The 14,531-nt window shown below is 44.3% G+C and overlaps 1 protein-coding gene across 1 annotated transcript in view; it reads left to right on the top strand.

Annotated features, from left to right (window-relative positions):
- LOC121586782 (CUB and sushi domain-containing protein 3) overlaps positions 1 to 14,531 on the top strand; it is a 759,103-nt gene that overhangs the window by 379,403 nt on the left and 365,169 nt on the right. Inside the window, exon 8 of the mRNA XM_041903753.2 lies at positions 12,660 to 12,747. Within this exon, the coding sequence (XP_041759687.2) occupies positions 12,660 to 12,747 (88 nt within the window). The remainder of the gene's footprint in view (positions 1 to 12,659; positions 12,748 to 14,531) is intronic.

The following is a 14,531-nucleotide window of genomic DNA, read 5'->3' as shown; positions in this document are numbered from 1 at the left end:
GGAGGGTAAAGGTATCCTTGTCCGAGCCAGAACAGCCCATATGGCAGAAGACTTTCTCCTGTTTCTGTAGTGAGGCAGCTTGATGTACAAGTACACCCCCTGGACAGGACACTAGTCTATCTCCTGTTTCTGTAGTGAGGCAGCTTGATGTACAAGTACACCCCCTGGACAGGACACTAGTCTATCTCCTGTTTCTGTAGTGAGGCAGCTTGATGTACAAGTACACCCCCTGGACAGGACACTAGTCTATCTCCTGTTTCTGTAGTGAGGCAGCTTGATCTACAAGTACACCCCCTGGACAGGACACTAGTCTATCGCAGGGCCTTATCCCCAATCCATCTCGTTAATGCTGAGTGCCAAGAAGAGAGGCGTTTGGTTTCATTTTTAGAGTTTTTGGGAGGTCTCAACCGGGTATCGAACCCACAACCTCCTAATCTCAGGGTGGACATGAATCACAAGACCACTGAGTTGGTGTGCAATCCTAGAGTTACACCGCAATCCAAAATCCAAATGATTGGCTTCATGCCATCAACGAGATATTCCACAAGCAATAACACACGTTCTATTTGGTTTAGTAGGGCACTATGGCGGACTAGCCAGGTGAAGCAACAGTTTCTCATTTTGCAGACCCTTAGGCTGAATTAAGAGAGATGTGCACAACCAATCAAAGCAAGCTTTGATTTTGTGTAAGTCTTTGTGAATCTCCACTACTGTGTGTGTGTGTCAACTGTGTTACGAGGACATTCTCTGTGTTACGAGGACATTCTCTGTGTTACGAGGACATTCTCTGTATAAAACAATAAGGACCCTTCTCAGCAGCATCCTAGGTTGCACCGTCTGTGTTACAGTATAATGCAAGCTGTATTTTAGCACAGTATACCAGTACGTTAACATTACTGAGCTCACAACAAACCCATAGCTCAGCTGTGATGCTACCAAGTCATGGGTGCGTCAGAGACGACAGAGAACAGCAGAAATGCTGGAGTCGCGTTATATTAGCTGTTTGTGTGGATAAGACGACTAGTGATAAATGACTGTTAGTAAGGGCGGCAGGTAGCTTAGTGGTTAAGAGCGTTGTGCCAGTAACCGAAAGGTCGCTGGTTCTAATCCCAGAGCCGGCTAGGTGAAACAATCTGTCGATGTGCCCTTGAGCAAGGCGTTTAACCCTAATTGCTCCTGTAAGTCGTTCTGGATAAGAGTGTAAATGTAATAATGTTCTGGGGGATAATAGGCTCTGAGATCTGCCCCTACTGTGCACGTGTGTGAGTTGATATCACTTAAAGCCAGTTCCGAGGTGTAATATAAAGTGGGTAGTCGATGCAATTTCCCTTATTATCGAATCCGGGCGCTAACTCCGCATACAATGGGAAGAGTAAAAACGTTTTTTTAAAACCCTGTGACTTTGGAAGAATCTGAAATTGGTGCAATCCTCAGGAAGAAAATGCATATTATTTTAGTGTGCAGGTGTCTAAAGACCTAGGAAACGACATGTATCTAGTCAGGTGACACTCCTGCTTTGACTGACATGACTTGGGGAATGGTTATCTGTCATAATGAACTTGGCATGCTCAAGAGCATTTCAACATTAACTAAATATTGAATGCTGTTAATTTTATGTTTTATGAATGCATTAATGAATGTTTCATTTTATTCTTATGAAGCGTTTTATTTATTTGAAAACAATTAGTTCAGTCTTGTCGTCCATACAATGAATGTTGTCCACTTGTTCTATGTTACTGATTGTCCATCTACACTGAACAAACGCTCTTCACAAAATGGACAGATTTGTTTTTGTCAACTTGAAGAGCTGGAACCACTAATACTGAGCAGAGTGGCGAAAAACTACATATTTTACTTCTAATCAACTGCTCTATGTATAACGCAGTTATGATTCATAGGTAGATCAAGTTGTATATGTCAGGAGGATGGATCTTTGCGTATTCAAAAGTATATTTAATAAGTTGAATGTGAGTAATTCACCTGTCAGTTGGATTTTGCATCTGCCTCAAAGACTGTGTTAAGTGCAGCATACTGTTGTACATATTTACATGATTTTATAAAGGGTCTGCAAGGAAATTGATCTGTCATATTTCATGTTAGAGCCACTGCGAAAAAGTGTCCATTGTGTGAACATTTTGAATGAAAAAGTAAGAAAACCTCCAGTAGGATTGGCCATCCTCTTCAGGCATGTTAGCACTGCATGGTGTTTTTATGTTTGCGTGTGTGTTTTGGGCTGTGCCATGCTGCATGTTATTACATTCGCATTAGTGTCCCAGAACGTCAAGAGAGCATGAACAACCATTTGAATGTATTCACAGAGACATACTTTGCTGTATTTATGCATTTATACAAATATGACGAAACTGAGAAAGCCCCAAAGAATAAAACACAGATCTCCGATGCTACTTGTCTTTAATTTACATCAATATTATACACAGAGTAAGTATACAGGCAAAATAAAGACTGTGGTGTATTAACATACTGAACCAACCTATGGACTGAATATGTGTTCTTAGATGTATTCCCAGTTAGCGACATTACAATGACCCATCTGTGGCACGCCACTGGCAAAGTCGCAGGCCTTCCTCTGCATACTGCAGTATATAGGGCTTCCTCTGCATACTGCAGTATATAGGGCTTCCTCTGCATACTGCAGTATATAGGGCTTCCTAGAAGTACTCTGGAATAACTAGAAAACCAAGTGAATTGTGGCTTCCTTCCACTTGACGAGAGAAGGACTCCCACTCACTCCAAATCAAGTCATCAAAAAAACAGGCAGTGTGATGAGAACTGGAACCTTAGGGAGCCTTTCTGCATGGTTTGTCCATGATAAAATGATTGCACAGTGAAACATGTGACAGGACTGAGACTGGATGGGAATGTGTAACAGGTGAGGTGGCTGATTGGCTTTGTGTGTGTGTATGTGTGTATGTGTGTGTGTGTGTGTGTGTGTGTGTGTGTGTGTGTGTGTGTGTGTGTGTGCACGTGCTTGCGTGCACATGTGGCTGACTGCTCATTGGCAGCCTGTCTAAGTGTGGGGCTAAGGCTCAAACCCCCTTGGGTTTCACACTTCGCTGGACTCTGTCGAAATAAGAGGCAATGTCTCTAAACATAGCAGACAAACTGCTCCGGTGGTGAAGGGACTCGATGGAGTACGCCGAAATCACCTCAAATGTCATGTGGTGACGCCTGTCGTTTTAGAACTGATTTCCAGTGTGATGGATGGTGGAAACAGGAAGCGGGCGTCCCAACACTGAAGCTTATACAGAGAAGGGTTGCGCCCCAAATGGCACCCTATTCCCTATATAGTGCACTACTGTTGACCAGGGCCCGTAAGTAGTGCGCTATATAGGGAATAGGGTGCCATTTGGGACGCAGGCAGGGCAGAATAGTCCTGAATGGCCCTCTGTATCCACTGAAGCCAGCATGTTTAGGCTGTGATGGAAACGTAATGACAGTTGGTTGACCCATCAAGGATAAACTCTGTCTCTCCCTCTGTTTATCTTGTGCCATGCATCATCCATCATACGAGATATTCTCCTGACATTTCTTTATCATCACTGTTTTCTTTTGGCCATATTGTGATGAGCTCATAGGAGAAAAATAGCATTGATAGACATTGAAAGATAACATTGACAGACATTGAAAGATAACATTGACAGACATTGAAAGATAACATTGACAGACATTGAAAGATAACATTGACAGACATTGAAAGATAACATTGACAGACATTGAAAGATAACATTGACAGACATTGAAAGATAACATTGATAGACATTGAAAGATAACATTGAAAGATAACATTGACAGACATTGAAAGATATTGAAAGATAACATTGACAGACATTGAAAGATAACATTGATAGACATTGAAAGATAACATTGATAGACATTGAAAGATAACATTGAAAGATAACATTGACAGACATTGAAAGATAACATTGACAGACATTGAAAGATAACATTGACAGACATTGAAAGATAACATTGACAGACATTGAAAGATAACATTGACAGACATTGAAAGATAACATTGACAGACATTGAAAGATAACATTGACAGACATTGAAAGATAACATTGACAGACATTGAAAGATAACATTGACAGACATTGAAAGATAACATTGATAGACATTGAAAGATAACATTGATAGACATTGAAAGATAACATTGACAGACATTGAAAGATAACATTGACAGACATTGAAAGATAACATTGATAGACATAACGTCAAGACATTAGCCATAGATAGATGATACTGCTCTTATGTGCTCTACAAATACAAAAAGGGGCAAAGGGGCAATCTGGGATTTTTACATATTATTTTTTTTACTTTTACATATGACTGATTTTCCAAAACAAGTGGCAGGGTGAATGCTTTGTTGTTTTCTAAACCCAGATTCACCCTTTTAGGCATTCCAATCCCCATCCATCCCCAAAGGGGAACCGTTTCTCACCATTATTATTTTTTACAGACATCATTTTTTAGAAGACAATTGTACTCTGTGTTGTCCGTGTTTTGGGTTTGTTTCTTGGCTAACACAGACTACTACTTTCACGGAGTATTTTGGGCTTTGCTCGAGCAGCTTGCTGACCTAGAGGGAGGCAGCAGTGTAAGCATATCCTCCCCTCAACTGTGTTTGTGTCTGTAGTTCCTAAAATGGTATCCAATAATCATGAATCTATTTGTTTTGTTTGTTTTCCCATTACACATCAGAACGTTTGCGTCATTCTGATTTTGTTTTATGTTCGCCCAGTTTACATACCGGACATTTATTCAGAATTCTGAAGCGACGCTAATTGACCATAGTAAATATCTGAACTAGGCACTGGGGGGGCTCTCTTAAAGCACTGTCAATGTGAGAAACAGTGAAAGACCCTGTTATGTCTGGTCTATCCTACTCTAAAGGATCATAGATTAGACACTTTTTGGTCTGATTTACAGAGGTTTTGCACCAACTATCATCTCCAAGAGGTTACATAATAATAAAAGGTAGATCAGTAGTCACACTGATAATTAAGAAGTAACTTCTAAACATTTATAGTGGAAATGAATATAAATTAGGCCCTTTTTTAACGTCATGTCCTGGTTAATAAACACATACATCATCAACAATTCACAAAGTCGTTATTTGGTCAATTAGTCGTTCACAGCCTTTGAGCATAACACGTTGTAGCCTATACCAGGCCAGATGGCACATGACAGACACATCCAATGGTCGAAGGACTATATACAGGCCTACAGAATACACATCTAATTACATATCCACCCACATAGACATCCACCTTTTAACCTCACATATAGAAATATACACTGAGTGTACAAAACATTAGCATATGGTGTGGCCTGGCTGGTCTATTGGTAATGCCACTTGTCACACTAGCTTTGAATCCAGTTTACTGCCCTCTGACACAATCTCTCTCTATTTTGCCCCACTATCAATCCAGTTTACTGCCCTCTGACACAATCTCTCTCTATTTTACCCCACTATCAATCCATTTTACTGCCCTCTGACACAATCTCCTCCTATTTTACCCCACTATCAATCCAGTTTACTGCCCTCTGACACAATATCCTCCTATTTTACCCCACTATCAATCCAGTTTACTGCCCTCTGACACAATCTCTCTCTATTTTGCCCCACTATCAATCCAGTTTACTGCCCTCTGACACAATCTCCTCCTATTTTACCCCACTATCAATCCAGTTTACTGCCCTCTGACACAATCTCTCTCTATTTTGCCCCACTATCAATCCAGTTTACTGCCCTCTGACACAATCTCATCCTATTTTACCCCACTATCAATCCAGTTTACTGCCCTCTGACACAATCTCTCTCTATTTTGCCCCACTATCAATCCAGTTTACTGCCCTCTGACACAATCTCTCTCTATTTTAACCCCACTATCAATCCAGTTTACTGCCCTCTGACACACTCTCTCTCTATTTTGCCCCACTATCAATCCAGTTTACTGCCCTCTGACACAATCTCTCTCTATTTTACCCCACTATCAATCCAGTTTACTGCCCTCTGACACAATCTCCCTCTATTTTACCCCACTCTCAATCCAGTTTACTGCCCTCTGACACAATCTCCTCCTATTTTACCCCACTATCAATCCAGTTTACTGCCCTCTGACACAATCTCTCTCTATTTTGCCCCACTATCAATCCAGTTTACTGCCCTCTGACACAATCTCCTCCTATTTTACCCCACTATCAATCCAGTTTACTGCCCTCTGACACAATCTCTCTCTATTTTACCCCACTATCAATCCAGTTTACTGCCCTCTGACACAATCTCCTCCTATTTTATCCCACTATCAATCCAGTTTACTGCCCTCTGACACAATCTCCTCCTATTTTACCCCACTATCAATCCAGTTTACTGCCCTCTGACACAATCTCCTCCTATTTTACCCCACTATCAATCCAGTTTACTGCCCTCTGACACAATCTCCTCCTATTTTACCCAACTATCAATCCAGTTTACTGCCCTCTGACACAATCTCCTCCTATTTTACCCCACTATCAATCCAGTTTACTGCCCTCTGACACAATCTCCTCCTATTTTACCCCACTATAAATCCAGTTTACTGCCCTCTGACACAATCTCCTCCTATTTTACCCCACTATCAATCCAGTTTACTGCCCTCTGACACAATCTCTCTCTATTTTGCCCCACTATCAATCCAGTTTACTGCCCTCTGACACAATCTCCCTCTATTTTACCCCACTATCAATCCAGTTTACTGCCCTCTGACACAATCTCCCTCTATTTTGCCCCACTATCAATCCAGTTTACTGCCCTCTGACACAATCTCCTCCTATTTTACCCCACTATCAATCCAGTTTACTGCCCTCTGACACAATCTCCTCCTATTTTACCCCACTATCAATCCAGTTTACTGCCCTCTGACACAATCTCCTCCTATTTTACCCCACTATCAATCCAGTTTACTGCCCTCTGACACAATCTCTCTCTATTTTACCCCACTATCAATCCAGTTTACTGCCCTCTGACACAATCTCCTCCTATTTTACCCCACTATCAATCCAGTTTACTGCCCTCTGACACAATCTCCCTCTATTTTACCCCACTATCAATCCAGTTTACTGCCCTCTGACACAATCTCTCTCTATTTTACCACACTATCAATCCAGTTTACTGCCCTCTGACACAATCTCCTCCTATTTTACCCCATTATCAATCCAGTTTACTGCCCTCTGACACAATCTCCCTCTATTTTACCCCACTATCAATCCAGTTTACTGCCCTCTGACACAATCTCTCTCTATTTTACCCCACTATCAATCCAGTTTACTGCCCTCTGGCACAATCTCCTCCTATTTTACCCCACTATCAATCCAGTTTACTGCCCTCTGACACAATCTCCTCCTATTTTACCCCACTATCAATCCAGTTTACTGCCCTCTGACACAATCTGTCTCAATCTTACTCCACTATCATCCTGCCTCACTATCTGTTCAATACTAATCTGAAAAATCTCTTCAAATATGTATTTAAACAACATATGGTGTATAAGACCCTTTTCACCATTTTTCAAGATAAGCCCTACTGCATTTCCAAAGACACATTTTCTAACTGCTCCCCAGCTTAGGTTTTGAGACTGTTTCATGGTCTTGGGGTCCATTTCATTACAGTCCGTGAACATTAAAGTGCCATGGATCTCTCGTCTATTAAATGCTTGTGTGCTCCCTCGGCTCTGCCCTGCTGTTCTATTGGTTCCTGTCTTCATCGCAACATGACATGCTCCTCGTACTAAAACCCAACAGAAATTATATAGGAATCAGGAATCAGGATATTGTGTATGTCCCAAATGTCACCCTATTCCCTATGTAGTGCACTGCTTTTGACCAGGGCACATAGGACTCTGGGCACATAAGGCTCTAGTCAAAAGTAGGGCACTTTTTAGGGCAGGGGTCTCCAACAGGTCGATCGTAAGCTACCAGTAGCTCTCATTCCACGTATGAGTAACTCGTAAAAAACAAATCTCACAGGTATCAGACACCTTTAGTTCCCAGCTACTATCTAATCAACACAACGGTTGACATAATCCCACCCCTGGTTAGCCACTACTGGCTTAAAAAGCCAAACCGAACTCAATATCTGCCAATACATTTCCAGTAATATTGCCCCTGTCTGTCTGTGTGGTGCGCATGTTTGTCTATCACTCCGTGTGTAGCCAGTTGATGTGATAAGCATCTTGTGGGTTACAATATACTATATTATGCCATTTATCAGACGCTTTTATCCAGAGCGACTTACAGTCATGTGTGCATACATTTTTACATATGGGTGGTCCCGGGGATCAAACCCACTACCCTGGCATTACAAGCGCCATGCTCTACCAATTGAGCTACAGAGGACCACAGAAATACTTTCCCCAAACCTTCTCAATTAAATATTAACTGCAAAGTAGCCTTACCTGGCAGAAGTATATATATATATTTTTTGGTCATTTAGCAATTAGGGTTAAGTGCCTTGCTCAAGGGCACATCAACAGATTTTTCACCTAGTCGGCTCGGGGATTAGAACCAGCGACCTTTCGGTTACTGGCACAACGCTCTTAACCAGTAAGCTACCTGCCGCCACATCATGAGGAAGTATATCATTTGTATCCATTTTTTTTGTGCAAACTTTGCCATGAACTGAGCAGCAGCAGTACAGAACCATTACTAGACGGCACATTCCTCACTCGCTAGATGTGCAATTAAAGGGCCTTATGCACATTTAAAGGGCCAGATGCACAATTAAAAGGCTAGATGCGCAATTAAAGGGCCAGATGCACAATTAAAGGGTCAGGTGTGCAATTAAAGGGCTAGATGTGCAATTAAAGGGCCAGATGCACAATTAAAGGGCCAGGTAGCTTAGTGGGTAAGAGCGTTGTGCCAGTAACCGAAAGGTCGCTGGTTCTAATCCCCGAGCCGATGTGCCCTTAAGCAAGGCACTTAACCCTAATTGCTCCTGTAAGTCGCTCTGGATAAGAGCGTCTGCTAAATGACGTAAATGTAAATGTAATTAAAGGGCTAGATGTGCAATTAAAGGGCTAGGTGCGCAATTAAAAGGCTAGATGCACAATTAAAGGGCCAGATGTGCAATTAAAGGGCCAGATTTGCAATTAAAAGGCTAGATGCACAATTAAAGGGCCAGATGTGAATGTAAAGGGCTAGATGCGCAATTAAAGGGGAATTACACTCAAAAATCTACATTTGTTCGTTTTCTTCTGATGTGATTTAAGCATTGACATAGACTCAGAACTTCCTATTTATTTTTTTCTCTGTGAACAATTGTAATTTTGAGAGTTAAAAACAAAACTCCCGAGTGGCCCAGTGGTCTAAGGCACTGCATCGCAGTGCTAGCTGTGCCACTAGAGATCCTGGTTTGAGTCCAGGCTCTGTCAAAGCCGGCCGCGACCGGGAGACCCATGGGTGGCGTACAAGTCGTCCAAGGTAGGGGAGGGTTTGGCCGGCAGGGATGTGGGTTCGTTTCCCACGGTGGGCCAGTATAAAAAATTAAATAAAAACATGTATGCATTCACTACCTGTAAGTCGCTCTGGATAAGAGCGTCTGCTAAATGACTAAAATGTAAAACAAATCTAAATCCAGGAAAAATACAACTGAGAAAACAGTTATAGGGCCCCCTTTAGAGTTGTTTATTAAGCATTATTTTACCAGGCGTATATTGTATACAAGAGAAGAATGTACCTATTTGAAAGCTAGAAAAAAATGAGTATCTTGCGACATGTTTACATTTAGTAGCTTTCATGCTATAAAAGGTTGGAGACCCTTGATATAGGGAATAGGATGCCATCTGGAACACATCTAATTCACCATCCATCCAGCCTAGCATTATGAATTATGCAAGCTAGCTATCTGCTATCTGAACCTATGTACTGGCATCCCCCATTAGGCAGCAGATAAACAAGACCCAGAGATGGAGCTAGGACTGGTGGATCGGAGGATCAGCACTCAGCCGAGTGTTCACGTCATGCCACACAGACACATCAATAGTAATGGACACCATGTGTGCAGATAGAGCCAGAGAGAAAAGGACCGCTGGAAGAACATCCTAGAAGACCTGTTAGGAAGACTAAATGTGGCAAGACTTGAGTGTGATTGGACATCGTTTTCTATTGACAGAGATTGTACTATGTTGGTTGTACACATGTCTCTTACAAAGAGGTTGTTTAGCGAGCAACACAAAATGCTAATTCAGTTTGACTACGGTTTTAATATTAACCTGAACTTCAAAAAGATTACAAAATACTTCCAACCCCTCAGGACCAAAGTCTTCAAGTTATTTGTCTTGAAAAGACAGGTCTTTATCACAGCGATACTAATTTAATTATTTGCACATTCTATCTGAAAGTCATAAACACCTCTAAAACATTCAGATGCATGGTCCTCCTTTTTCCTCCCCCCTTTCTATCCCTCTCCTCCCACTCCCCTCCCTCTCTCCTCCCACTCCTCTCCCTCTCTCCTCCCACTCCGCTCTATCTCTCCTCCCACTCCTCTCTCCTCCCACTCCACTCTCCCTCTCCTCCCACTCCCCTCCCTCTCTCCTCCCACTCCCCTCTCTCTCTCCTCCCACTCCCCTCTCTCTCTCCTCCCACTCCTCTCCCTCTCTCCTCCCACTCCTCTCTCCTCCCACTCCCCTCCCTCTCTCCTCCCACTCCCCTCTCTCTCTCCTCCCACTCCTCTCTCCTCCCACTCCCCTCTCTCTCTCCTCCCACTCCTCTCCCTCTCTCCTCCCACTCCTCTCTCCTCCCCCTCCCCTCCCTCTCTCCTCCCACTCCCCTCTCTCTCTCCTCCCTCTCCTCTCTCCTCCCACTCCCCTCTCCCCTCTCCCTCTCCTCCCACTCCCCTCCCTCTCTCCTCCCACTCCCCTCTCTCTCTCCTCCCACTCCCCTCTCCCTCTCCTCCCACTCCCTCCCTCTCTCCTCCCACTCCCCTCTCTCTCTCCTCCCACTCCCTCCCTCTCTCCTCCCACTCCTCTCCCTCTCTCCTCCCACTCCCCTCCCTCTCCTCCCACTCCCCTCCCTCTCCTCCCACTCCCCTCCCTCTCTCCTCCCACTCCCCTCTCTCTCTCCTCCCACTCCTCTCCCTCTCTCCTCCCAATCCTCTCTCTCTCTCATCCCACTCCTCTCTCTCTCTCCTCCCTCTCTCCTCCCTCTCTCCTCCCACTCCCCTCCCTCTCTCCTCCCATTCCCCTCCCTCTCTCCTCCATCTCTCCTCCCTCTCTCCTCCCACTCCTCTCCCTCTCTCCTCCCACTCCCCTCCCTCTCCTCCCACTCCCCTCCCTCTCTCCTCCCACTCCTCTCCCTCTCTCCTCCCACTCCTCTCCCTCTCTCATCCCACTCCCCTCCCTCTCTCCTCCCACTCCCCTCCCTCTCTCCTCCCACTCCTCTCCCTCTCTCCTCCCACTCCTCTCCCTCTCCTCCCACTCCCTCCCTCTCCTCCCACTCCCCTCCCTCTCTCCTCCCTCCCCTCCCTCTCTCCTCCCACTCCTCTCCCTCTCTCCTCCCACTCCCCTCCCTCTCTCCTCCCACTCCCCTCCCTCTCTCCTCCCACTCCTCTCCCTCTCTCCTCCTCTGCTCTTTTAATGTTCTGTATTATGTCATGTTTTGTGTTTTGTGTGGACCCCAGGAAGAGTAGCTGCTGCTTTCACAACAGCTAATGGGGATCCTAATAAAATACTAAAATACATCTCCTCCCACTCCTCTCCCTCTCTCCTCCTTTCCTCTCCCTCTCTAGTCAGACCATGGTGTGTGGAGAATGTTAATGGCCCATGGTGTGAGTGGGGTTCAGTCACAGGGAAAATGAAAACTGACACTCCACTCTCAGCCTCAGATGGAAAGTGATCCAAATGAATCATCCTCATGTCGTCCACAAGGCCCGTGACCACCACCACCATCACAACAGTCGTAAAGCTCAGAGGAGAAAAATGAAAGTACATAAATAAAATATTAAACCCCATGGACCTAAGGTCAATGCTGATCTTACCTCGTTTCCTACAAGCACATCCAGCTTCAATGTACTCGGCACATTGAGAGAGTATCATAGAGTCGCTGGTCAGTGATGTGAATATGGTTCACCTTATTCATCCATGCAGAGCAACAGTATCTAAAAGTCTAACCTTTCAAACAGTCCTGCATTCATATGAATTACCATGCCCTTTTATTCTTATTGGAATATTGAAATGTAGTATCCCACTGGGCACAGATGTCAATTCAACGTCTATTCCACATTGATTCAACGAAATGTCATTGAAATGACGTGGAAAAAAATGTTGATTCAAGCAGTGTGTGCCCAGTGGGATGTGACCAACGCAGGGCTTGAATATTTGACTATAATTAACATGATATCACAGAGTGCCTTTCGGCGAATGAAACCAGCGAATAGATTCTAGATGGTCCATGTAAGTCTACTGTCTTCGCAGCGTCACCTCTCCTCCACCATCTTGCTGTTCACCTAAGACCCTGTACATGCTGAGTGTTGATGTGGCTATTGTATAAGAACAGAGGCACAGGGCCAGCATGAGATAGAACCCTTGTCCTCTTTCTCTGGCCCTCTCTGACTGCTCACCTGTATGTATCACAATGCTCTGCTCTTATCTCCCCTTGTCCAGTGAATGAGGGGGGTATCAAGCAGGCGTCCAACTCTTGTCCCGACCCGGGGGAGCCAGAGAACGGCAAGAGGACTGGCTCCGGCTTTAGGTAGGTCATGTTGGGGTGAAGAATGGACCCTTACTAACCTAGCACCCACTGGGCCAGGAGAAGCTCCGGCTTTAGGTAGGTCATGTTGGGGTAAAGAATGGACCCTTACTAACCTAGCACCCACTGGGCCAGGAGAAGCTCCGGCTTTAGGTAGGTCATGTTGGGGTAAAGAATGGACCCTTACTAACCTAGCACCCACTGGGCCAGGAGAAGCTCCGGCTTTAGGTAGGTCATGTTGGGGTAAAGAATGGACCCTTACTAACCTAGCACCCACTGGGCCAGGAGAAGCTCCGGCTTTAGGTAGGTCATGTTGGGGTAAAGAATGGACCCTTACTAACCTAGCACCCACTGGGCCCGGAGAAGCTCCGGCTTTAGGTAGGTCATGTTGGGGTAAAGAATGGACCCTTACTAACCTAGCACCCACTGGGCCCGGAGAAGCTCCGGCTTTAGGTAGGTCATGTTGGGGTAAAGAATGGACCCTTACTAACCTAGCACCCACTGGGCCAGGAGAAGCTCCGGCTTTAGGTAGGTCATGTTGGGGCAAAGAATGGACCCTTACTAACCTAGCACCCACTGGGCCCGGAGAAGCTCCGGCTTTAGGTAGGTCATGTTGGGGTAAAGAATGGACCCTTACTAACCTATCACCCACTGGGCCAGGAGAAGCTCCGGCTTTAGGTAGGACGTGTTGTGGTGAAAAATTGATCCTTACTAACATAGCACCCACTGGGCCCAGAGAGGCAGGACACTGGTTTTGTACAGGCTGTGTCAGGGCACCTCTTCGATGGCAAAATACCTGTAACTTTCCCAAAATTCATCCTATGGGGACATAGCCATTGCAGCCTAAAGAATGGCCTGCCCAGCATTTTTATACATGACCCTAAGTATGATGGGATGTTAATTGCTTAATTAACTCAGGAACCAGAGCTGTGTGGAAGCACCTGCTTTCAATATACTTTGTATCCCTCATTTACTAAAGTCTTTCCATTATTTTGGCAGTTACCTGTACATGCATGTTGCAGTTGTGTCAGAGAACACCACAACTACAAAGAACAACAGTTATTTATATTCCTAGACAAGGCAGTAAAGCATAGATGATTGGTCCTTCAAAATAAAACAAAAGCTGCATCCTACAGATGTTAACATGAATATTCTCCAAGGGCCACATCGCCTGTCATTTGACAGTTGAAGGACGCTGGACATGGATTGTAGACGGAAATTACTCGGGTATCAGTATGAAGACAGTGTCATGAGCATGACACACCCCAGTAATACAGTTCAACCTGATTACGACACTAGCATCTAATATCGCTCCAACTGAATGTGAATCACTTCTCTCCCTCTGAGGATCTCATCTTCAAGTGTTCATTCGATGTCACACACACCACTCCACTGCGGATTATTGACAGCAGCATCTCAATGGGTGAAAAAAACGTATAAGGCCAGTATTAAGGATTCATAAAGCATCTCAGAGTAGGAGTATTGATCTCATCTAGGATCAGTGTAGCCTTATAGATTCTAATGAATGGACCTGAGGGACCTGATCCTAGATCTGTACTCCTACTCTAAGACTCTTGATGAATACAGACCCTGATGAGTGTAACCGTGACGATGACATTGGCGATGGTATTCTATTTGAATAGAGCTAAGAGATGCCAATAATAAAACTATTACTTTTTACCCTTTATATTATGGCTTATTTCTCTATAACGTTTACAGAACATCATACCATTCTTTGAGTGTGAGTCGCAATTTTCTTCTTTGAATCATGTTTGTGTTCATCTGAA

This window comes from Coregonus clupeaformis, chromosome 17, assembly GCF_020615455.1.
Source record: "Coregonus clupeaformis isolate EN_2021a chromosome 17, ASM2061545v1, whole genome shotgun sequence".
NCBI lineage: Eukaryota > Metazoa > Chordata > Actinopteri > Salmoniformes > Salmonidae > Coregonus > Coregonus clupeaformis.
This window is presented reverse-complemented; position numbering and strand designations above follow the sequence as displayed.